Source organism: Lithobates pipiens, unplaced genomic scaffold (assembly GCF_037356315.1).
Source record: "Lithobates pipiens isolate NorthernLeopardFrog02 unplaced genomic scaffold, aLitPip1_a1.2 Scaffold_18, whole genome shotgun sequence".
NCBI classification, from domain to species: domain Eukaryota; kingdom Metazoa; phylum Chordata; class Amphibia; order Anura; family Ranidae; genus Lithobates; species Lithobates pipiens.
The window spans coordinates 392541117-392567481 of record NW_027507758.1 but is presented as its reverse complement, the minus strand read 5'-3'; the positions used below and the strand labels follow the sequence as shown (position 1 = coordinate 392567481).

General features: G+C 43.3%; 2 protein-coding genes across 3 annotated transcripts in view; one reads left to right on the top strand and one right to left on the bottom strand.

Annotated features, from left to right (window-relative positions):
- LOC143989392 (DNA primase large subunit-like) overlaps positions 1-26365 on the bottom strand; it is a 226666-nt gene that overhangs the window by 93204 nt on the left and 107097 nt on the right. Inside the window, exons 1-3 of one of the 2 annotated variants that reach the window (XM_077489512.1) lie at positions 20556-20646; positions 15247-15439; positions 11567-11670 (exon numbers count right to left, since the gene is read on the bottom strand). In XM_077489512.1, coding sequence (XP_077345638.1) covers positions 11567-11670; positions 15247-15406 — 264 coding nt within the window. In that variant the 5' untranslated portion in view covers positions 15407-15439; positions 20556-20646. Of the gene's footprint in view, positions 1-11566; positions 11671-15246; positions 15440-20555; positions 20647-26365 lie in introns of those variants that run through there. The other variant, XM_077489511.1, reaches the window with a different exon arrangement.
- The window catches only part of LOC143989398 (E3 SUMO-protein ligase ZNF451-like), a 67732-nt gene continuing 65492 nt past the window's right edge, over positions 24126-26365 (top strand). Inside the window, 1 exon segment of the mRNA XM_077489520.1 lies at positions 24126-24260. The gene's annotated coding sequence lies outside the window, so the exon portion shown is untranslated.

Here is a 26365-nt window from a genome sequence, read left to right as displayed (position 1 = left end):
AGCAGCATTGTATTTTCAGTGCAGGTTATTAATTTCTGAGAATTACAATCAGGTGGGAATGAAGGGGTGTGTGCAGTCTGAAACATTTTTTCCTGTACAGATTTTTGGTAGAAATTTTTGCAAATATATGGCTTTTGGTCAGGTCTGATATTCTAAAGTGTGACAGCATAATTTGTCATGACTGTAGTTATATGGTGCTGGCTTTGTTTTTACAACCTTTGATACTATGTGTTATCAATGCATTTTCTTTGAATAGGTCAGATGCATTTTTGTTTTTTTTCAAGCTATAGATGGCTAAATGAAAACAAGAACATCTTCTGTTTTATTAATATGATGGACTTGCTTGAATGATTTCCAGGAGGCTGTTTATTTTATGAGCATAGTTTGGAGACGGCTCCTATGTCATTTCAATTAAACATTTACTGACTCCTGGCCTCCTGAAACTGTTAGTTGCCTGACTGTTATTCTGTCCCCTAGACACACTAGCTGAAGCACTGCATGGCACCCTTTAGCCTAACACATTGAATAGCCTCTTGAACGCTTAGGGGGTACATGTGGTTCATAGAACAATCCAGCAGAGGATTGGGAACAGAATCCACCAGATGGAAAGGCAGAAATTGTAGAGCCAGCAGTTTTGACAAGCTTGCATTTAGATGTTGGGCATGTGGGTGGCAGGGATTTTTTTTTTTCGCTGCAGCAGATGGGGCAGAGAAATTTGCCAGCTATAGTCTACAGCCGCTGCTGAGGTCATGAGGTATAGTGGGGGTAGAAGGAGGCGAGTAAGGAGGAGGAATAGATTGGCAGCCCTTTTGTGTGGCTTTCAGGTGCTTTTGCCAATGGGCTGAGTGGTGGGAGGTTAAATGCCTTGTTAAGCATGTGGTACCCGACTGCCTGGCGTTTTTGCCATGCTTGATGTGCTTGAGACAAAGTTTGCAAAATCCAACAGTTGAGACTTGAGAGTTCAAAGTTGCATGACAAGTCGCTTGTCACTGCGATTAAATTGGATTCAATTGGAGCTCCACCCAAAAGGGGAAGATCCACTTATTTGCCTACTTAACCCCCGCTCCACTGCCACATTTGGCACCTTTCGGGGGGGGGGTTTAAGCAGGTACCCTCTCCCACTTCCGGGTGACTTCGCTGCAGCATAGTCATCCGGAAGTTTAGCCCCCCTCCTCCTTCCCACGCCGTCAGGCGATTCACAAAGCACAGCCATCCCAAAATGGCGGCAGCAGCACCCAAGAGTCAACTCGGGAGAAGACTGCTGGATTTGTGGACAGGCAAGATTCCTAATATTAAAAGTCAGCAGCTACAGTATTTGTAGCTGCTGAATTTAAATATTTTTTTCTGACAGAGCCTGGAGCTCCTCTTTAACCACTTGTTTACTAGGCACTTAAACCCCCCTCCTGCCCTGACCAATTTTCAGCTTTGAGCACTGAAGCACTTTGAATGACAATTGTGCGGTCATACAACACTGTACCAAAAATAAATTTATCATTTTTTTTCCCCACAAATGGAGGTTTCTTTTGGTGGTATTTAATCACAGCTGGGGTTTTTATTTTTTGCTAAACAAAAAAATATGGAAAATTTTGAAAAAAAAATCAATCATGTTTAATAGTTTGTTATAACATTTTGCAAACAGGTAATTCATCTGCTTCACTGATATGTGCTGAAGAGGGGGCACTGATGGGGACTAATAGGCACAGATAAGTTGGTACTGATGGGCACAGATAAGGTGACACTGATGGGTGGCACTGTTCAGGCGGCAAATGTGGGCACTGAGGAGCTGGGGCACATCGCAGTGATCAGGACTGATGTCCCTCTCACTGCCGCTGGTGATCGGCTTTTTTTTCTCCTTCCGCTGTCAGGCACGAGGAGAAAAAATAGCCGATTACCGGCTGTGTTGACATCACATGATCAGTTGTCATTGACTGACAGCTGATCACGTGGTAAGGGGTCGGGATCGACCCCTTACTCCGATCTGTGATCCAGCGAGTCTCATAGACTCGCTGATCACAGAGCGCTCTTCAGGGGTCGTGCAGGCCACTCGTGCACAGGACGACGTCAACGGACGTAGTCCCAGCAATGCTGGTCCACACTGTAGCCGTCAATCGGCTATAGCGTGGATCGCTAGAGGTTAAGCATTGAAAGAAAAAAAAAAAAAAAAACCCTCTAATATTTATAGTGGAAATGCAGCCCTATCTTGAGGTTAGCTAAAGCCCCATACACACTATCAGATTTTCTGCTGATTTTTTCCCTCAGATTTACCAAAATCATATAATATGAGGTCAAACCTTAGGACTTTCAATATGTATGCAATCAGGCAGGCCTTTGCACTACATAGTTTTGGTAAATCTGAAGACAAAAATCAGCAGAAAATCTAATAGTGTGTATGGGGCTTAAGTGCCTTGATGCAATGACACTAAATAAAAAATGTGTTGATGTGCAAACAGTCTATTTACCATACAGCATGTGATCACAGCATCAAAAACCTTATAATCCACATACGCGTTGAAATGTATAAAGTGCCTCCATGCTGGTAAATATATAAAGTGTTTTCATGCACATGCCAAAAAATTCATACAAAATAAAATCAAAAACTTCATGTATCAAATATAGTGATCCAAGTACATGCAAAAAACATTTTAAGTGATCCAGTAATCAAAAGTACCAAGTGCACCCACAATAAATGTTAAAATTTCATATAATCAGTAACATCGTTAAATATTTCAGTCCATTCCAAAAAAATGGAGTTACGTACCGGTAACGTCCTTTTCCAGGAGTCTTTCAGGACAGCCACCTTAGAGACACCGGCTCCTCCCCTCTGAGGAAACACCGCCTTCATTTTCATAATTTAAGCCTCCTCCTCCCTTCGTTCCTCAGTTCTTCCAGAGTACCTCCGGCCAACTGGGGAGACACAAGAACACGTCAAACAAACAAACTTTTTAAGTCTTACCTGACGGCCTCATGTAATGAGTTCTCGATGATCTGCAAAAAATTTGGGTGGGAACCGGTGCTGTCCTGAAAGACTCCTGGAAAAGGACGTTACCGGTACGTAACTCCATTTTTCCCCAATCGTCTTTCAGGACAGCCACCTTAGAGAGGATAAGCGAGTATATTACCTTAGGGTGGGACTACTGCCTGCAGCACCTTACGACCAAAGGCTTGGTCTTTGGCAGACAGAAGATCCAGTCTATAGTGTCTCACAAACGTAGAAAAACTGGACCACGTTGCAGCTCTACAGATCTCTTCCGGAGATGCACCAGCCCACTCTGCCTGAGAAGTTGCCACCGCCCTGGTTGAGTGTGCTCTAATCCCAGCTGGAGGATCTAATCCCCCTGCCACGTATGCCTGCCCAATGGCTAACCTTAACCATCTAGCTATCGTACGCCTAGAGGCTTTGGAACCCTTCCTGGCCCCTGAAAATAAAACAAAAAGTGAATCAGTCTTTCTGAACTGACTTGTGCAGTCTAAATAATAAAGAACACATCTTCTAACATCCAGTCTGTGAAAAATGTGTTACTGTTCTCTAACTGGATTCGAACAAAACGTAGGTAGCACAATCTCCTGCATCCTATGGAAACTAGAGGCTACCTTAGGTAAAAAGGCCGGATCCATCTTCAAAACCAGACGATCCGGAAAAACCTGAAAAAAGGGAGCCCTAACAGAAAGGGCTTCGAGTTCACTTACTCTCCTTGCTGTAGTGATCGCCACCAAAAACACCGTTTTGAGAGTGATCAGCTTTAATGAGCAAGATTCTAACGGCTCAAAAGGTTCACCTGTGAGAACCTGTAAAACTAAAGAAAGATCCCAAACTGGGAAGGGGGAGCTTGAAACCGGCCTCTGCCTACCTAGGGCCCTGAAGAACCTTACTACCCAAGGATCTGACGCTAGATGTTTCTCCAAAAACACGCTCAAAGCGGAAACCTGACCCTTTAGTGTTCTAAGCGCTAACCCTTTATCCGCCCCTGCCTGTAGGAACTCTAGAACGGCTACAGGGCTGTGCACGTTGAAGGAACCCTCTGAACACCAGCTGTTGAACCGCCTCCATACCTTTAAGTAAATGGACTGGGTTTCCTTTTTCCTACAGTTTAGAAGAGTGGCTACCAACCGGTCTGAGAAGCCCTTGGCTTTCAGCAATTCTTCCTCAGAAGCCACGCTGCCAGGTTCCATCGTCCTACCTGAGGACAGAACACCAGACCCTGAGACAGGAGATCCTCCTGCACTGGGAGAATCCAGGGGGGTTCTACAGACAGGCCCTTCAGGATCGAGAACCACGGCCTCCTGGGCCAGTGAGGTGCAACTAGAATAAGGGTAGTGTTCTCCACTTGAAACTTCCTTAATACTGCCGGAATGAGCACGGGAGGGGGGAAGGCATAGCACCTGGAGAAACCCCAACTCTGTGCTAGTGCGTCCACCGCCAATGCCCCGTCCCCCCTGTTTATGGAGAAGAAAGTGGCTACTTTCACGTTTTCCCTTGCGGCAAAGAGATCTATTGAGGGAATCCCCCATCTCTGGGTGATCATTTCGAATATTTCCTGCTTGAGAACCCAATTGCCTTCTCTCAGAGTTCTCCTGCTGAGAAAATCTGCCACCTGATTTTGTTCTCCCTTCAAGTGGATTGCTGAAAGGGACAGGATATTTGCTTCGGCCCATCTGAGGATGGCTTCCGCTAGGGCCCATAAGGATTTGCTCCTGGTGCCCCCCTGTCTGTTGATGTAAGCTACCACCGAGGAATTGTCCGACCTTACCTTTACGTGATTCCCCCGGAGCTCTTTCTGAAAGGCCCTGAGAGCTAGATCTACTGCCCTCAGCTCCCTCCAATTCGAGGATCTCCTCGAGTCCCTCTTCTCCAAAATACCCTGTATTAATCGGGAGTCTAGGTGTGCCCCCCAACCTGAGCTGCTTGCATCGGTCGTGACCACCCTGGAGGTTGGCAGAACCCACTCTAGACCTTGGGACAAATTTGCTCCCTTCCTCCACCACCAGAGGGACCTCTTTACCTGATCTGGAATCGAAACCAGAGAATTCAAAGATCCCTGGCTGTGATCCCAAATTTTCAGAACAAATAATTGTAGAGGGCGGTAATGTAACCCTGCCCACTGAACCGCTGGAAGAGCGGATGTCAGCAACCCTAGTGTCGACATGATCTTCCTTATGGAGATCTGGTGGTTGCCCTGAAGAAACAACAGAGCCTTGTCTACCTTTTGAATTTTCTCCAAAGGAAGAAAGACCCTTTGTACTGTTGAGTCCAACACGTACCCCAGGAAGGTGACCCTCTGGGAAGGAACTAAGTTGGATTTCTCCAGGTTCAGGAGCCAACCCAGGCTTACTAACAAGTTTCTTGTGACCTGTAAATCCTGAATTAACTGTGTTGGGGAAGGGGCAAACAGAAGAAGATCGTCGAGATATGCGATCACCGAGATTCCCCTGAGACGCAGAAATGCCAGAACTTCTGCCATCACTTTGGTGAAGATCCGGGGGGAAGAGGATAGCCCGAAGGGAAGCGCTCTGAACTGAAGGTGTAGTACTTCCATTGGAGTTCTCACTGCCAGTCTGAGAAAACGCTGGTGGGACTCTGCGATGGGAATATGCAGGTATGCATCTTTCAAATCTATTGATGCCATGAAACAGTTTGGTGGAAGGAGTGCTTTTACAGAGTAAACCGAATCCATCCGAAACCTTCTGTAGGTAACTGAGACATTCAGAGGCTTCAGGTTCAGGATGAGCCTGAATTTTCCCTAAGGCTTGCGAACCACGAAGACGTGAGAGTAGAAGCCTCTGCTTGTCTCTCCTACTGGAACCCGTACTACCACCTCCTGTTCTTCCAACTCCTGAAGAGAGGAAAGAAGGGCAGATGATTTTTCTGCGCATTTTGGCAGCTCGGTGACAAGGAACCTCAGAGGAGGGAGTTCTGAAAACTCCAAATGGTAACCTCTTCTGATGATCCCCAAGACAAACTGATTGGAGGAAATCGTCTCCCACTGTGGGAGGAAGGCCCCCAACCTTCCTCCCACCGTGACCCTGTCACTGAGATTTCTTGGGCTGTTCAGGAGGGCGAAAAATTGCTCCCCCGGGCCCCTTGCTTTTGAGTCCCCAACTTTTCTTCTGCTGAACAGTACGGGGGGCTACAACCCTTTTCTGGGGAAGAGTCCTTCTTTTGGCTTGTTCTCCAAATTTCCTTTTAACAGGAAAGGCCTTTCTCTTGTCTGCTGTGCGATCTAGCACCGCTTCAAGACCTGGTCCAAACAGTAGATCTCCTGTAAAGGGGATTCCACAAAGTTTAAGTTTGGATGCATTGTCTCCAGGCCAGGTCTTCAGCCATAAGGCTCTCCTGGCAGAGTTGGTCAGAGCCAAGGACCTTGCCGATATTCTCACGGATTCAGCCGAAGCGTCCGCTATGTAGGCTATCCCCTTAAGAAGCATGGGAAAGGAGGATAGAATAGTCTCCTTTGCTGTCCCTGCTTCAATGTGTGCGCTAATCTGGGTGAGCCAATACTCCATGTTGCGGGCCACCACTGTGGCTGCCATGGCTGGCTTAAGATTTCCCTGTGATGAATCCCAGGCCTTTTTAAGAAGGCAATCCATCCTTCGATCCATAGGGTTAGAAAGTACCCCCATATCCTCAAAGGATAGATCCGTGTGTCTGGACACCTGGGAAAAAGCAGCGTCTAATCTGGGAGATTTATTCCAGACGAGAGTCTCTTCCTCCGAAAAAGGAAACCTTCGTCTTAATTCCCCCGGAAAAGAAAGGTTTCCTTTCGGGATCCCGCCATTCCTTCTTGATGGTATCGATCAAGACGTTATGCACTGGGAACACCCGCTTTTTTTGTTCCCCCATGCCCTTGTACATCTGATCATGGAGTGACAATGTCTTAGTTTCTTCTTGGATGCCTAAAGTGGTATGAATAGCCCCCAAGAGCTCATCCACATCCTCCAGGGAAAGCTTATACCGCGAGACTCTGTTGGATTCCCCATCCAACACCTCAGCGTCAGACTCCCCCTGGGAGTCTGAAACGACACAGTCAATTTCTTCCTCAGCTTCCTTCCTGGGACCCCCTGGATTCTCTCCCCTTGCAGGAGGAACGTCCACTGGGCTAGATGGTACATTCTGCTGCGCTGGTGTAGGAGTGCTTAAGGGCTGAGGCCACTGGAAACTGGAGAAAAAGGTTTTGAAGGACTGAAAGGTACCAGAGAGTTCCTTCATAGAAGCTACCAGATCTGCACCCTGCTCTGCTGCCTGTTCCTTAAGTAAATCTTCAATACATTGTTTACAAATTGCTTTAGACCAGGAGTCTCCCATAGGAGTTCTACATGAAGGGCACTTCTTCTTAGAACCATGGGGGGACTTGCTCGTGGCTTTCTGAAAGACACAAAACACAGGAAGGAGCAGCATAAGCCTAAAAGAAAAGAAACACCAGCGCTACATAGAGGACCACCGGGAGTGCCCCACCCTAGGATCAACCATCACCAGGATCCCAGACGCACTACCCTTCCCCCCGACCACCAAGGAGGAACACCAGTGGAGCTACTGGATATAAGTAAGGGAACACCTCCCCAGGGTTCCTCTTACCTTTGAGTGGCTGGTGCTGTTATCTCCAGGAGTTCTTGAAGCCTCTGCTTCGGACATTCTCCCGTTGAGGAAGCGTGGTACGAACGTGCCTCCAACAGCTACCTGTGCAACTGTAGAAAGAGAGGCTGCACCAGCAGAACGCTAGCTTCCCCTTCACGTGCCGCGTCCGGAACCGGAAGACGCGGATCGAACAAAGGGGTCCGCCCCCACCGGAACTGACGTCGCCCGCCTACCGGTCCGGCTTCCAGCTCCCAGCCGGCTGCATACACAGGGGGGCCCTGGACGCCTTCGTTCAGCGCCCCACTGGGCGAAACGCAGGGATGAACCTCCCCAAAGACTTCCTGCTTTCCCCAAGCGAAGATTGGAGTGCGTGTAAAGGTCAGTCGAGAGTTCAGCTTCCCCAGCCGACCGGACTGTTTGTTCCGATGAAACACCCGCGGGTGAACGAACAGACGACCCCATAAACTTCCTGCTTTCCCCAAGCGAAGTTTAGGGTATATGGACAGTACGAACACTTCAGCTCCCCGCTGATAGGACTGTCCCGGACCGACCGATAAACGGTCGGATAGCCGAACGGGGCCGAGGCTCCGCTCGGATAGCTTCAGTTTCACCAACCGAATTCAGCTTTAAGGTTCCTTAGCGGTGTCTCCCCGCCGGAGGAAACACCATAACTGAGGAACGAAGGGAGGAGGAGGCTTAAATTATGAAAATGAAGGCGGTGTTTCCTCAGAGGGGAGGAGCCGGTGTCTCTAAGGTGGCTGTCCTGAAAGACGATTGGGGAAAAATTCACAGCGCGTTCTTGTGTTCACGCAAGTGCCCCCCCTTATGTGTGTACGCTCACCTTAGAGTGTGTGACCTCACAATTAAGTTCAGTCAAATCACGCTGAACCATCCCTGGGTTCAGTGTCAGTGATGGAGTCCTGGCTGCTCAGTTCTGCTTCCACACTCATGCAAAACATAAAAGGTACTGGATAGTGCAATACAGTTTTATAAAATAATTTTATTAATCAACCATAACCCCTCTGACAGGGTACTCACATTTGCTGGGTGCTTCAGTGCACCACTCTATAGAAAGCCAAACAAAATGCCAAAAAGCGGAAATAGTGCGTCTCTCTGTTCTGAGACAAATCATCTGTCTCCTGCTCCCTCCTGTCCCCTCCCAAACATGTGTTGATACAGGGATAAATCCTATCTTCCTCAGGGGGATTGTGATTGGACGTCATGGTTTGCGTGTCGGCTAATAAACACATTGACGATCTTGTAGACCATGGACACGATCATCCATAGACTCCAAGCATCACATTGAAATCAATGGTCACAAAAGACTGGTGAATAAGGGTGCCCATTTAGAATTATGGACTTCTGTTAGCTTCCCCATCTTGCTGTCCTGATGGGAGGTAATAGGAGGCGTTACACATTTACAGATTTTGGGTAGCTCGCAAAATTTTGGAATAAAAAAAAAAAAAAAAAAATTAAAAACTTGATTTGTCTGTGCTTTTACCTGTAATTTCTGAAGCTATTGACAGGAACTCTAATGCCTCGTACACAAGATAGGACTTTGACAACAAAACCGTGGAATTTTGTCAAAAGGATGTTGGCTCAAACTTGTCTTGCATACACACGGTCACACAAATGTTGCCCAACAATTACAAACGTAGTGACGTACTATGTAGAATTTCAGCTCCTTAGCGCCACCCTTTGGGCTCCTTCTGCTAATTTCATGTTAGCAGAAGTTTGGTGAATCTTGATTCACCCTTTTCAGTTTGTTTCTGAACGAGCGTTCGTCAACCACACACGTTGCGGAATCCGAGGAGATAATGTGTTATTTATTATTGTTATTGGAGTTATTGCTTTGACATAATTTTTTTGGTCGAATAATGATTTGATACATTTTCTATATTTTTGAATGCATAGAATGCACTTTTTCGGTTATTTTCTATTGACAGATAGCATGTCTATTTTTTTTTTTTTTTTTTTTTTTAATGCCCAATAAAAATAAAAAAATATGGAGAATGATACTTGGCTATGTGTCTTACGTCAAATGACAGTTTGGGAGTAGGTAGTTACATTTTATAAAATACAATGTAAAATTAACAAGGAACAACAACATAGTTGTATCTTTGATCTTAAAAACTACGGGATAATGATGTTGTGGTAACTTGCACAAATAAAAAACATAATATTATTCTTGATATCACTAGAAAAAAAAAAAAAAAAGCTTAGAAAATTTGTTTTCAATAACTCCATCAGTATCACCAACAAAGCAGCTTCATTATTATCCCATTAAAAGTAGGAGAATGTGCGCTGCATTTGAAGATTTCATAATTTGCCACGTCACAAATGTTAATTTGCCACACCGACCGCTTCCGAGCATGGGTGTTTGTACTTTGGACTTTTGTACACACGATCGGAAAGTCCGACAACACACATTTGTTGGCGGAAAATTTAAGAATATGCTAGCCAACATCTGTTGGCAAAAAGTCTGACAACAAATGTTCAATGGAGCATACACACGGTCGGACTTACCGCCAACAAGCTCACATCCAACATTTCCCATCGGAAAATACGATCATGTGTATGCGGCATAGGAAAATCCTAAGCACACTGCATTTACACAAACAAAAGTTTGTTGAAAGAGAAAAGCACAATATCCATAGAGCTAAAACTTTAATAGAAAATAAAAGTGCTTTCAAACTACGTATGATATAAACATGTTAAATGGTCAGTTCAGAGCTAAAAACTACTAAAATATATTATAAATTCATATAGGTCTAATGGGAACCATACAAAGGAGTCCAAGTTCATATATAAAATCTGTAGTCAATCTAAAGCCTTGTACATACACACTATCAGATTTTCTGCTGATTTTTTGCTTCAGATTTATCAAAGTCATATAATATGAGGTCAAACCTTAGGAGTTTCAATTTGTATGCAATCAGACAGGCTCTTGCACTACATGGTTTTGGCAAGTCCGAAGGAAAAAAAATAAAAAATTTAGCAGAAAATCTGATAGCGTGTATGGGGCTTTAGAGATAAAAGAAAAAACACAGCGCATCACTAGACAGAAAGAAGATGATTTCTCCACAGTAGTGACTAGGGTCCTCAGAAATCAATCCTGTGTGCATCTGTATCAGTGCCTCCACCTTAGACAATGAGGGCCGCTCACCTCAAACTGTGGACCTCTGATTTAAAACAGGTCAAACAAGCCTTCTCAAACAGGTATATTAGACGATCGTTGCCTCTATGGGGATCCAATAAAATTAAATCCTGCCACTCCACATCACCAGCCCAGCAGGCCACAATCCAGCAATGGAGCTTTCCTTCCAGCGTGCTGAGGTCTCTCTCATTCCAAGCAAACAGCTCCACCTCGTTACTCATGAACTTGGACTCATTTGTATGGTTCCCATTGGACTTCTATGAATTTATATTATATTTTAGTAGTTTCTAGCGCTGCACAGACCATTTAAGATTTTTACCTAGGAATTTATATATTGACCTTGAGTGTCCAGCTGCTTATGTGATTTAGGGTTTGTTTTGCACTGATTGAAATCCTTTTTACAATTTAGGCTATACACACGGAAAGGTATAAACAAGCAAGAAGTTTAAGGCTGGGTTCACACTGGTGCGAACACAGACATGCGATTCGTACCGCATTGCTGTGCAGATCACATGCTATGTCTGTTTGATGCAAATTCAGCCATATAGTTCACACCTATGCAATCCGACTCCTGTACCATTTTAACTTTATATAGATACCCGCAGCGGTTCGCAGATGTCAGTGTAAAACAGTGTGCAATGCAGGTGCAATACGGAAACCCGCCCAGGAATCGCAGGGTTTCCCGCATTGCACCAGTCTGAACTGAGCCTAAAATCACATATGCACCTGCATGGAAAAAAACAAAAAAAAAAAAAAAACAAACACCTTTTGGAATTAGTGTAAAATTAAAATGTATAATAAACATTGTTAATTGAGATGTTTCACACATCTATACTCACTCGGTATGGAAACTTAAGTTTTCTAAGTTCATTTTCCAGCTTGGTGGTGTAATCTGTCGAAACTTTCACATAACTAACGCCGAGATTCTCTATGGATTTCAGAACTAGAAATAAAAAAAAAAAATAACAAAAAAATGATTATTAATAATTTGATACCATCCAAGTAGTACTTAATTTTTATTTGTAAACTCAAATTCCTTTTTTAAAGTGACCCTATTTTATATTAGAAAACATTTGGGATAAAAAAAAAAAAAAAAATGAAATATTTAATCCTTAACCTTTATGAGGTGGGACATACTTTTCTGTTATGGGTGATTAAACTTTCTTCCCCTGCCGGTAAACCAAGTTAAACACTTTTCTCATTACAGCGTGAACAACGTCTCTGACTTAACACCAAGTATAATCGCATGCCTGTGTAACCCATGAAGTGGCTCCGTCCACAGCCAAGTTGCCTACAGTATACAGCATAAAGCTTTCTGCACGGTTATTGCCATGATTTCAATATTATAGGAATATTTTGTATGTATGCAATCATGTTCCAGGATAGCCACATGAGAGATGATTTGTCCTATCCTCTACAGGAACCACAGGCAGGCACTCCCACCTCACTCATCTCTCAATTTGAATTTAAAGAGTACCTCCACCAGTAAGAGCTCGGCCCTGGAATATTTTTAGAAATACAGTTTGCCAGTAAGACTAACAAAGATTTTCTGCAATCATCTCCCATGACAGCAACATGCGAAGATAATTAAAAATCATACATCAGGGCAAGTCAACACTTTCATCCCAAAGGCTGGGTCTTGTTGAGAAAGACTTCATAATGTTTAATGAAGGCGTCTTGATTAGACCATGTTAGCAGCCCTAACTTGTTCCACGAATGCTCCTGCGCTTTCTGAATGCCTAGAGGCGATTCAGTTCGCATTGTGCGCTATACAAGTATTTCATTCATTCATTCACATACCCGCTGGCAGTGTTTCTTTGCAAGCCGACTGCCAGCTTTCTCCTGAAGGTGATTTTGCCAGATGTAAGGTCAGCAAAGCAAGAGGCCAAGGTCGGGTGCCCCAGGAGTTTGCCCAAGGAACAAGGTCAAGTTCCATTAGTGTCACAATTTTTATAACTAAAAGCAAAACTTTTTTTAGTTTTGGATATAGTGGAGGGGGATTAGAACACCCATTTGGTTTCTATTGACCCCATATATTCACCCTCTATATTTGTCCTTTTTACCAACTATGAGTGAAAGTGAATGTAAATAAAATCCCACATTTTGGAAAGTCTCCAAAAAAGTAATAGAGGGGAAATCTTCCAATGGGGACATTAGTTCTGGTTACCTGAGGGTCTCCAATGAATTCCCTTAATTTACATATATTTTATCTCACTTTCTGTTTGGCTATGGGACCGGAAGTGAAGGAAAATTTTCTAAATGGGACACAGATGGTGAAAAAAAAAAAAAAAAAACCTGACAGGGTATGTTAATTGCCTATAGATCCACTTTAAAAAGGAGGGTACTTACAGTTATGAACTCAGACAGGAAACAGAGAATCTGCAACCAGAAGGGGACTGCTGACACAACAGGTCAGCAAAAAAAAAAGTTCTGGTGCTCTATTGGACAGAGAGAGAAACATAAACCAAACTCACATTAGTGACGAGAAGTGGGGGAGGTTTTTAATCTTTCTGCTTGCGTTTCCTGTAGATGGTAAAACTTTTACAATTATCTCATTTTGCTGTCCTGAAACATTATTGGGGAAAGTATTCCTACAATTATACACAAGGTTAACAATCACCAATATTGAGCTCTGAAACCTTTTCAATCAATACAATGCCCCCACATGGCAACACAAATAAAAGCCTCAAATTTAAGCCTGGTAGACATGGGCAGAATATAGGTCGACATTCGGTCCATGTGTACAGCACCATGTCCGACAGAAGCCGCCCAAATATCTGACTTCTGTAGAATGGGTATGCCAGAAAAACATCTGCTCCAAACAGCACCCACAGATAATGGCAGCTGACCGGTGTGTTCTGGTGGAGGGGTAGTCCCACTGTCCAAACAATAGCTCAGCAGGGAGATTGAAATACTAACATTGCATGGTTAGTACAGAGTTCCTGGCGAGCTCCCGCAGGCTGAAATAAAACAGAAATTTGTGTGTACCAAGCGTTATAGTGCTTTATCAAGAATAAACAAAGTCTACAGGCCACCTGGCCTAGGCATCTGCCTCCACCCTCTCAAGCTCTTCTCCTCTCAGCCCTTACATCCTCTCTTTTTCTTCATATTAGCTCACATTTGTTAGTTTCTAATATTAACACTGTTGTAAGAACCGGTAAACTTTCTTTTGCCTTTACTCTGTAGTGCTGGCTCCTGATGAGCAGGCGCTATTTTTTTTCAAAGTTAATTTTCCTGAAAACATAGTTGGGTTTTGGGGCTAATTTTCTAAATATCTGGTTTCAGTACCAGTCCAGCTGGGTTGCACTGGGTTCTCCTTGACAGCAGGTGTTGCTGTCACCACTGGCAAGAGTAAGTATGCAGTTTAGCTGGGTGTATTGAATGCTGCTATTCTCTCGGAACCAGCCCAGTGGGAGTGTTCTCCTACTCTGCATTCTGGGAGATGGTATTTAAGGTACTGACATCACATGCTTCGGGGTTCCGGAGATTATTTTCTGCCTGTTAGGTTGGTCCTCCTGACCCAGCCCCATGGTCCTCCTGGCCTGGGGTGCGAAACCATGCATTTCGAGTCTCGGGGCTGATAGCCCGAGGAAACGCAACTGCAAGGACTGGCCTGAATGGATTTCGGGGGCCTATTGATCCAAAGGTGGTCCGGTGCCATCTCATCTGAAAGGAGAGGCCCAGGAACTGGAAAAACCCCAGGTGAGGACTCTTCAGGAGAAGGCCGTTACCAAGGCTGGCTTCTCTGAAGGAGCCTGGAGGCTTACTTGAAGGACACAACCTGCATCTACACTCATATGGTATCGCCAGATCGTCAGAGATACTGATAGAATATGTTAGCTCTTTAAATTTGTCTATGTCCCTCAGTAACGCACAAGTCTGTGGCAGAGACTTTGTCAAATATCCTACGCTCAAGTGTACATCACAAGTCTGTGGCAGAGACTTTACCTAACACCCTACCAGCTGCTAGGCCTAGTAAGAGGTCTATCTGGGGGTTGTAAAATCCATTTGTGAAACGGTTGCTATTCTCTGGATTTTTCTATAAGAGACTTTCCATTTTTGCAGTCTAAAGTACCTGAACTTACTACTAACCCTCTACCTTTCAAATAAATAACCCAAAAGAAGATTCAGTGTCAGTTTCCACATTTCTTTGGGCCATCTACCACGGGAATCCCTAGATGGAGAAACAGACAAGAAGGTAATGGTAAGCCTAGTAAAACCAGCAGCTCCTTCGGGGGTTAGTGCTACAACTCCATAAGCAGAGGCTTTTTAATATAATTTACAGCCAGTTCAACGGTTAATGCTCATTAACCTCATAATTATGTCAGAATCAAAAAACTGTTAGTTTATCAATGTGAGCCCTCTCTGATTATATAATAAATTATGCGATACATGTAAGCCAACCATGAACCTCAATATTTTTAACATCAAATACTGAAGTTCTATTGTGGTGATAAATGTACTACACTAAAATATTAATTAAAACATATTCTGTAAAAAAGAAAAAAAAACAACTCACGTTTAAGTCTTTCAACAGCAAAGGTTTCAAACTCTGAAAGGGAAATATTTTCAGTAGGTGGAACCTGATAAAACTGTAGGCTGAATGGGTAATGCTCACTCTTCCTTTCTCCAGTTAATCTGGGATTTATCTTCAAAGTCCGATTCCTAAGGAACTGCATTGCCAAAAAGAGAGGGAAGATGGAATACACAACCTGCCATTAAAAAGAAAGGCAAATTCAGTTAAATAGTTCAACCAGCATTTACTACCAAAAAAAGGATTTACCCCCATAATGACCAGGACATTTTTTGCAATATGGCACTGCATTACTTGATGCGCAGTCATGGGACGCATGTACGCAAATAAAATGTTTTTTTTTTTTGCTTATAGCGCAAAAAATAAAAACTGACAGACAATTTTAAAAATAATTATATTTTTTACTTTCTACTATAATACATATCCAATATTTTTTTTTTTTTAAAACAAAAAATAAAATAAAAAATTCTTCATCAGTTTAGGCCAATATGTATTCAGTTACATATTTTTGGTAAAAAAAAAAAAAAAAAATCCCAATAAGCGTATATTGATTGTTTGCGCAAAAGTCATTGAGTCTACAAAATAGTGGATATTTTTATGGCATTTTTTTTTTTTACTTGTAATGGCGGTGATCAGCAATTTTTAGCAGGATTGTCAATACCTGACAGCACAGGAATGGACACACTCCTACACCCCTCCCCCCGGTGCTTCTCTGTGTGATCTGGGACCCAGAAAAAGAATCCGCCACCACCAAATGAAGAGCATAGAGACTTCCGGTGACCATATGGTCACCAGTCATCTCAATGACTATTGGAGGCCATGGATGTAAACAAAGCTGAGATCTCAGCTGGAAAGCATCAGATCATTCATTTTTTTTTGATCTGATGCTTTCCAGCCTGAAGGGGAGATGTGGGGTATTATAAACCCCACATCTCTCCATAAAGAGGACTTGTCACGCATCATTCCTATTAGAAGGGGTGTTAACATTCCTTGCAATAGAAATAAAAATGATTAAAAAAAAATTAAATGAAAGAAAAAAGTGTAAAAATAATAAAAGTTAAATAAATTAGTAAAAATAAAAATATAAAAGCACCCCTATCCCTCCCTGTGTGCTCGTACACAGAAGTGAACACATGCGTAATTCACACCCGCATATGTAAATACCATTCAAACCACACATGTGAGGTATCACCACGTGCGTTAGAGCAAGAGCAACAATTCTATTAGCAGACCTCCTCTAACGCTAAACTGGTAACCTGTAAAAAAAAATTAAAGCATCGCCTGTGGAGATTTTTAAGTACCAAATTTGGAGCCATTCCACAAGTGTGCAAAAATTGAAAGTGTAACATATTGGGTATCTATTTACTCGGCGTAATATCATATAAAAAAAAAAATTGGGCTAACTTTACTAGGGCTGAAACTAATCGGTTAATCGACAACTAATCGATTATGAAATGAATCGATTACTATTTTCATAATCGATTAATCGGCCAGTAACATAATGGGGGTAAAAAAAAAAAAAAATTACAAAATTAGCCCTTTATAGTACAAAAATAGCAAATAATCACTACTGTAAATAACACCTTCACAATTCATGTACAGTTAAAAAAAAAATGAACCCCTTACAGTACTGATTATCTGCTTTTTGTTGTAGTATAAAGGGCTATGATTATTTATTTTTTCTACACCCATTATGTTACTAAACGTCTTAGATCTGGTTCACATCTATGTGTTTTTTCGTGCTTTTTGCAGAAACGCACTACAGTTCATTTAAATGGTTCTCTATGGGACAAGTTCACATCTATGCTTTTTTCAGCCGCTGTGTATTTGGAAACGGAATGCAAAACAATGCTTTTTTTAGTTCAATGTACTTCAATGGAGGAGCTGCAGAAAAGCATGTAATGGGTTTTGTAGCAATTTGTGTTTTTTAATCTGCCCAACAACAAATTGGCCAAAAAAAAAAATTCAAAAACTGAAATCACAGTAAAATCACGTGCGCAAAAAACAAGACGCATAGCAAAAAGCACTGCAGAAACAGATCAAAAGCAAACTGCATACCGAGCCGTATGCTAGCCATACGGAACAATTTTCAGATGAAAAATCTTTGTACATTCGCTGAATGAAAGAATGTTTTGAAATTTTCACTTGTTTTTAACATTTTGTTTTTAAAATGAATGTAATTTCTGAATGAAAACCACATCCACTGTCTGAAAATTCCTTTCACCAAGCAGTTTTCTATTTCTAAATTTTCCCATCACTCTGGTTGAAAATGAACATTGATTTGACCCCACTAACGATTAGAAAGTCGAACAAACGTTCTTAAAATTACATTTTTTTTGTGGGAAGATCTCCTCTAAGGCTGGATTCACACCTGTGCTGTTTTAGTGCTTTTTGCATTTTGCAGATTTGCACTACAGTCCATTTAACATGGTTTCCTATGGAACACGTTCTGTAGAGCAAATCAGCAAAATGCAAAATGCACAAAAAATGCCTAGGTGTGAATCCAGCCTAATAGTATATACAGTATATCTCTTCTGTCTGTTGTTGTCAGAGTGTATTAGAGATTTTGCTCTCTAACCATATAGTTGGTTATTTATATTTACCACTGCACAGAGATATTTAAGAATAAATTGTTTTTTTTTTTTTTTTTTATGTTGCAAATTAACTAAATTATACACAACACTTTTGTTTTTTAAGGTTATTAACCGATTAATTGATTAATCAAAACAATAATCGGCCAACTAATCGATTATGAAAATAATTGTTAGTTGCAGCCCTAAACTTTACCGTTTGGTATTTTTTTAATTCATAAAAGTTTTTTTTGTTCTTTTTTAAAAAAAGCGTTTGAAAAATTGTCACGCAAATACCATTAGACATAAAAAGTTGCAACGACCACCATTTTATTCCCTAGGGTGCCAGCTAAAAAATAAATTTATGTGGGGGGGGGGGGGGGGGGGGGGTTCTAGAGAAAAAAAAGGGAGGAGGGGTTTCAGAATAGACCCGGTATGGACGTAGTTAAAATGTGTTAGTAAACCCAGGACCCTGCATTCACTATATCACGTCTCCCACGGTACACAGAACATGGATGGAAATAACATAAAACTGCTAAATACCTTTTCTTTTCAGCAGTATAAAGAAGTCTTATGACTTCTATCAGTATCTGGTTAAAGCTTGTAGTTTTCATTCTCCTCTGACTGTCCTATGAGGTTGCAGAACCCCTGATCCTCTGTCTGGACAGCGCTGATTGGCCCTGTGCTGATCACATGCACACTCCCAAGGAAAAAAAATTAAATCTCTAGCAATACACACCAAACTGAACATGTGCCCCCAAGGCTCTGTACTAATCACTGGATGGACAGGATAACCTCTTAGGCTCCAGTGAGTATAACAAGAATGATTCACTGCAAACAGACATATTTTACTGTTGTGGGTTTAGTAAAACTTTAAATAACCATGAACATTAACATAGCTTTCCCTACCTCTGCTCACTGTATAGACATATGATGGGCAGGATCCTCTCTCGTTCTGGGGTGACGTTGCCCCCTCTCACCGAACCAAGCTGTATCCCTGGGACATGGCTTGACCCCGATCTTGGTAAAGAGCCAATCATGCTGCTCTTTGCCCAATCACAGCTTCTCACATGTAAACAAGGAAGTCCCGGTAATTAGCTTTCCCCGCCTCGCACTGACAGAGTGTGAGGAAAGGCGAGCTAATTAGCGGCATCTCCTCTTAGGGGAGACCTGTAAATATAACCAGGGCACTGATCATCAGTGCAGCCTCAACTGTGCCCAGCAGTGATGCCAGTCACAGTGGTTGCAGAAGAAAAAAAGGTGAATGTCCTTGGGTGGCCTAGTCAGAGCCCAGACTTAAAGGGATTGTAAAGGTTTGTTTTTTTATTTTCTAAATAGGTTCCTTTAAGCTAGTGCATTGTTGGTTCACTTACCTTTTCCTTCTAAATGTTTTTTTTTCCTTTGTCTGAATTTCTCACTTCCTGTTCCTGTTCAGTAAGCTGTTCTGGCTGACTAAACACCGCTCAGATGATGGTGTGAAGTTTACTGAGGAGAAACAGGAAGTGAGAAATTCAGACAAAGAAAAAAAACATTTAGAAGGGAAATCGAAAGGAAAAGGTAAGTGAACCAACAATGCGCTAGCTTAAAGGAACCTATGTAGAAAATAAAAAAACAAAGCTTTACAACCCCCCCCCCCCCCCCATTGAAAATCTGTGGAATGACTTGAACACTGTAGTCCACAAATGGTCACCATCGCATTTAACTGAACATGAGCAGTTCTGCAAAAAATTGTGGGCAAATACTGCAAAAGGTGGTTCAACAAAATACTGATAACTGAGTGGCGATCCTTTTTCCAAATCAGTGATTCTGTTTTTGAATTTTTTTCTGACATGTTGGTGTTGTATATTTCACTTGGATTTTATAAAGGTGGATTAAATATGGCTGAGTAAAACAAAAACTGTGCTTGTCTTCATCTCAGGCAGCAATGCAACAAAATGTGATTATTTTAAAGGGGGAGGGTGGCGTTTCTTTTTTTTATAACCACTGAAACCTCCTAATCGAAATCATTGAACTATAAAAGTTGTATTTGTAAACGAATTATCTCCATACAAAACATATCGATAACTTTCCTTTCCGGTCGCTCTTATCTCAACTGAGTCTATCTCCAGCAGAATGGAAGTTACGGCTATTGAAACATTTGCAGACTCTATTAACTGAGGACCGCTTCCCATCTGAATCGCATAGGAAAGCGCTCCGTGTTCCTGTACAGTGCGATTCTGCACGCCATTCATTTGAAAGGGCTGCAAATTGCACCAAACCACACAAACAGTAACAGATGCGCTACTTTAAAAGAACAAGTTGCAGCAAATGGCATGGTACTACAGACCCACGTGATTGTGTGGCCTCAAAGTCAATGCATTTACAGTCTACAGCTGGCGCATTGGCAAGAATAAGTTAACACTCTCCGCAAAGGCAGAGAGCTTTGAGATCAGCGCCCAGAATGCCCTTTCCTGCGCCACATTCTGGAATGAACCGACCAAACATCAAAGAGATAACAATATGAAAGCGTGCATGGCCACCATACACATTACAACCTGATTGTACAATTCATTTTCTATCCAGAGAGCATGTTGTGTTAAATGCCTATAGGTAGATTGTTCAGTCAGACTATAATGCATATAATGAGCTTTAGAGGAACAAGGCAGCCTTGTGCTGAGGCATGAGGCGATGTAACATCAGAGAAGCTCCCTATCTGAGCGCAGTAACCAGGACAACATCACACACCTTATTCTCTTCTCCTCTGCACTCTCGCGCCGTCAGATTGAACGCGGGAAAATGGAGAAGATAGCCAGGCCAAAGCAATCGCAACAACCAACAACTCGATTTAGCTCCTATAATTCAAGGCAAACGCAAGATGAAATGGCTGATTACAGAGCACATCGATAGACACATGATCTTCACATGACATGATATGCCTGGACACATCCAATAGGCGGACGCCGTTCCTAATAGAGCTACCTGATTGGCCGACCAGGCAAAACTACATCGCCATTACCTTGGTGGGAAAGAACAACGGCGACATACTCTCGCTTTAATTTTATTCTACTTTTACTAAACGCCAAAAAGCAACTAAAGCAGCGACGTGCCTTTGCTTATTCTTTACGCCAAACAATGCCGGTAGTCGGCGTCCCATATACACAGTAGAGGAGAGGTTAGTAGAGAATTAGTCAAAATCACCCATACATAGGCTGGAGAGATCTGACGTCATCATTGCGCGCACTAAGGATAGGAGGACTATGTAGTGTCACATTATGCTGCCTATCACAGGATGCTGCGGAAGTGACGTTTCCGCCAGAAATTGCGTACTGCGCATGCGCCGTGCGTTCCAAACGCTAGCGCCGTGCGTTCCAACATATGTTCGGCAATACAGTTAAGCAAAAGCATCACAGAATGTTACGGAAGTGACGTTTAGCGTGCGTTCCAAACGCTAGCGCCGTGCGTTCCAACATATGTTCGGCAATACAGTTAAGCAAAAGCATCACAGAATGTTACGGAAGTGACGTTTAGCGTGCGTTCCAAACGCTAGCGCCGTGCGTTTCAACATATGTTCGGCAATACGGTTAAGCAAAAGCATCACAGAATGTTACGGAAGTGACGTTTAACTTTTGAACCAGCGAAACCATCACATAATGTTACGGAAGTGACTGTGCAGACAACACAAACACTGGGCGTTACAACACCAATACTTCCCTTGTTACCTCGTATCAGTTTTTAAATAACCATGCTGAGCTACGTGTGCTGTTAGGTTATGGAGTGCTGGGACTTGTAGTGCCTATGCTGAGCTACGTGCGGTCTTCGGTTATGGAGTGCTGGGACTTGTAGTGCCTATCCTGAGCTACGTGTGGTGTTAGGTTCTGGAGTGCTGGGACTTGTAGTGCCTATGCTGAGCTACGTGCGGTCTTCGGTTATGGAGTGTTGGGACTTGTAGTGCCTATGCTGAGCTACGTGCGGTCTTCGGTTATGGAGTGCTGGGACTTGTAGTGCCTATGCTGAGCTACGTGCAGTCTTAGGTTATGGAGTGCTGGGACTTGTAGTGCCTATACTGAGCTACGTGCGGTCTTCGGTTATGGAGTGCTGGGACTTGTAGTGCCTATGCTGAGCTACGTGCGGTGTAGTGTCACATTTTGCTGCCTATCACAGGATGCTGCGGAAGTGACGTTGCCGCCAGAAATTGCATACTGCGCATGCGCGATGCGTTCCAAACACTCGCGCCGTGCGTTCCAACATAGTTTCGGCAATACAGTTCAGCGGAAACATCACATAATGTTACGGAAGTGATGTTACACACAACACAAACACTGGGCCGTTCGTTACAACACTAATACTTCCCTTGTTACCTAGTAGGTTTTGCATTGCTGGGACTTGTAGTGCCTATCCTGAGCTACATGCTTCAATGTTCAGTGTCCTCATCCCTATCCCCGAGCTTCAATGTTCAGTGTCCTCATCCCTATCCCCGAGCTTCAATGTTCAGTGTCCTCATCCTTATCCCCGAGCTTCAATGTTCAGTGTCCTCATCCTTATCCCTGAGCTTCAATGTTCAGTGTCCTCATCCTTATCCACCAGCTTCAATGGTCAGTGTCCTCATCCTTATCCCCGAGCTTCAATGTTCAGTGTCCTCATCCCTATCCCCGAGCTTCAATGTTCAGTGACCTCATCCTTATCCCCGAGCTTCAATGTTCAGTGTCCTCATCCTTATCCCTGAGCTTCAATGTTCAGTGTCCTCATCCTTATCCACCAGCTTCAATGTTCAGTGTCCTCATCCTTATCCCCGAGCTTCAATGTTCAGTGTCCTCATCCCTATCCCCGAGCTTCAATGTTCAGTGTCCTCATCCCTATCCCCGAGCTTCAATGTTCAGTGTCCTCATCCCTATCCCCCTGCTTCAATGTTCAGTGTCCTCATCCTTATCCCCATGCTTCAATGTTCAGTGTCCTCATCCCTATCCCCGAGCTTCAATGTTCAGTGTCCTCATCCCTATCCCCGAGCTTCAATGTTCAGTGTCCTCATCGAAGCAGGGGGATAAGGATGAGGACACTGAACATTGAAGCTCGGGGATAAGGATGAGGACACTGAACATTGAAGCTCGGGGATAAGGATGAGGACACTGAACATTGAAGCATGGGGATAGGGATGAGGACACTGAACATTGAAGCACAGGGATAAGGATGAGGACACTGAACATTGAAGCTCGGGGATAAGGATGAGGACACTGAACATTGAAGCTCGCGGATAGGGATGAGGACACTGAACATTGAAGCTCGGGGATAAGGATGAGGTCACTGAACATTGAAGCTCGGGGATAGGGATGAGGACACTGAACATTGAAGCTCAGGGATAAGGATGAGGTCACTGAACATTGAAGCTCGGGGATAGGGATGAGGACACTGAACATTGAAGCTCAGGGATAGGGATGAGGACACTGAACATTGAAGCTCGGGGATAGGGATGAGGACACTGAACATTGAAGCTCGGGGATAGGGATGAGGACACTGAACATTGAAGCATGTAGCTCAGGATAGGCACTACAAGTCCTAGCAATGCAAAACCTACTAGGTAACAAGGGAAGTATTAGTGTTGTAACGAACGGCCCAGTGTTTGTGTTGTGTGTAACATCACTTCCGTAACATTATGTGATGGTTCCGCTGAACTGTATTGCCGAAACTATGTTGGAACGCACGGCGCGAGTGTTTGGAACGCATCGCGCATGGGGCAACGTCACTTCCGCAGCATCCTGTGATAGGCAGCAAAATGTGACACTACACCGCACGTAGCTCAGCATAGGCACTACAAGTCCCAGCAATCCAGAACCTAACAGCACACGTAGCTCAGCATAGGCACTACAAGTCCCAGCAATCCAGAACCTAACACCACACGTAGCTCAGCATAGGCACTACAAGTCCCAGCAATGCAGAACCTAAGACTGCACGTAGCTCAGCATAGGCACTACAAGTCCCAGCACTCCATAACCGAAGACCGCACGTAGCTCAGCATAGGCACTACAAGTCCCAGCACTCCATAACCTAACAGCACACGTAGCTCAGCATGGTTATTTAAAAACTGATCCGAGGTAACAAGGGAAGTATTGGTGTTGTAACGCCCAGTGTTTGTGTTGTCTGCACAGTCACTTCCGTAACATTATGTGATGCTTTTGCTTAACTGTATTGCCGAACATTTGTTGGAACGCACGGCGCTAGCGTTTGGAACGCACGCTAAACGTCACTTCCGTAACATTCTGTGATGCTTTTGCTTAACTGTATTGCCGAACATATGTTGGAACGCACGACGCATGCGCAGTACGTAATTTCTGGCGGAAACGTCACTTCCGCAGCATCCTGTGATAGGCAGCATAATGTGACACTACAACTACCTTTCCCAGATGTCAGCCTGTCTGGTCATATGGCAAGAGCGGGAACTGTTGTCTGTCTCGAGAGGCTAGTATAACCGTATATTGCTAGGAACGGTTGTAACTGTTGACAGCGGGTATAGTGCAAAGTCCCTATGTGGGAGACTGACAACCCATGGGGCCTTCGTGTGTCCCTGTCCACACAAAACACCACCTGCTTATTGCACTATGCCCACCTTACATGCGTTCGTCCCTATCCACTTTAGCTGCAGTGGCAGCAGCTGAGGTTGTTTACCTACCAAGCGTGACAGGGTGTATAATTCCTGCTGTGGCTGCAACATGTGTGCACCCCTGGCCACTGCAGTTAAAGGGAGTGTGGTTGGGGGGTGAGTAAAAACAGGGCTCAATATGAGGTTTTACTGCCCCCCCAAACTGCAACTGTAAACAAGCCCTTACTGTCCTGAGCCCCTTATCACAGTTGCTGTTTAGGGAACCCCGGGGATTAGGACAGCTGAATGGGCCCCCTGGGATGAGGACAGCTGAGCCGAGGGCCCCTGGTATGAGGAACATCCCTTTCCATGGGGCCACCCATATGTGCTCGCCACAGAGTCTCATTGCTGTGTCTATTGACACAGAAAGGGGGACTCTGCCCTTTGTCACAGCTTTTTAATTGGATTGGATCTGGCTCGGGTAAGAAAAGGGGGGTGGTACTGCTGCTGCACAGAAGGTTTTTCACCTTAATGCACGAAATGCATTAAAATTAAAAACCTTAAGACCCCTTTCACACCAAGGGCGCTGACGCTATGTTTACTTGTGCCATTCTGTTATGGCCTACAGTTGAATATGTTTGTGAATGGTGAATACTTCATTCATAAATTGGATGTGTACTGAAATTAACCAAAATACACTTAATTAAAGCGATGATCCTAATGAGCAAATAAATATGAACTTAAATAAACATTATATAATCAATGTCCAGCAGGATCTTAGAATGTATTAAACAAGTGCTAAAAATAGTAAACAGTCCACAGCATAGATGAAAAGATGATTCCTCAGCCCTCAGTAGTGATACTACACACGACACCCACGAAGATGTGAGGGGGTACAACAGGAAAGGATCATCCAAAATAAAAATACTACCGCTTACCACCTGGCTAGATCTCTTGTTGGAGATCCAACATGCCTGTGGCTTATCCCCCCGCCAGGGTCTCTGTGTCAAGGTAGCAAGATGTTTCCCAATGCTCCACTTAGCAAACCAGAAAGATGTTTCCAAATGTTCAAGGTAACAAGATTTTGCCAAACTTTCCAACCTTAAACCACAGCCATCCATAGCGCAACTAATAATGTACTCATTACACCTTAAGTAGTTTGTCACAGGGTCTTCATATTCTACAGTTTCAATTTCTTCTATTGTAAAAACCACATGAGAGACACTTTCTGGTTTTTATTTACCAGAGTCTCCACCACCCTGACGATGTGTAAGTGGTGGGAGCTGAGGAGTACCAGAGTACCTACCATCTTTTGATTGCACTGAGTGAAGAAGGATTTGTATATGGATTAAGGTCAAAAGTTTCCCGGGACATTTCTCCTCATGTGTTCAGACTAAGGACAAAAAAAAAAAAAATCACCAGCTGCAGTGAGAGGGACATTAGTCCCGATCACTGTTATGTGCCCCCTACAAGTGCCGCTGTCAGTGCCGTCTATCAGTGGTACTTATCTGTGCCCATCAGTGCAGCCTATCAGTGCCGCCTCATCAGCACATATTAATGAAGTAGAAAAATTACCTGTTCGCAAAATTTTATAACAAACTATTAAACATGGTTTATTTTATTTTTTTCAAAATTTTACTTTTTTTTTTTTGTTTAGCAAAAAATAAAAACCTCAGCTATGATTAGATACCACGAAAAGAAAGCTCTATTTGTGGGGGGAAAATGCAAAAAATTTCATTTGGGTACAGTGTTGTATGACCACGCAATTGTCATTCTAAGTGCGTTAGAGCTGCACGATTCTGGCTAAAAGGAGAATGAGATTTTTTTGCTTAGAAGATAGATCACGATTCTCGCGTCGTATCATCTTTCACATTAAAACAAAACATAATTGTGCTAACTTTACTGTTTCTTTTTTTTATTTATTGACATGTATTTTTTCCCAGAAAATTGCATTTGAAAGACTTCTTTTGGGAAAATACAGTGT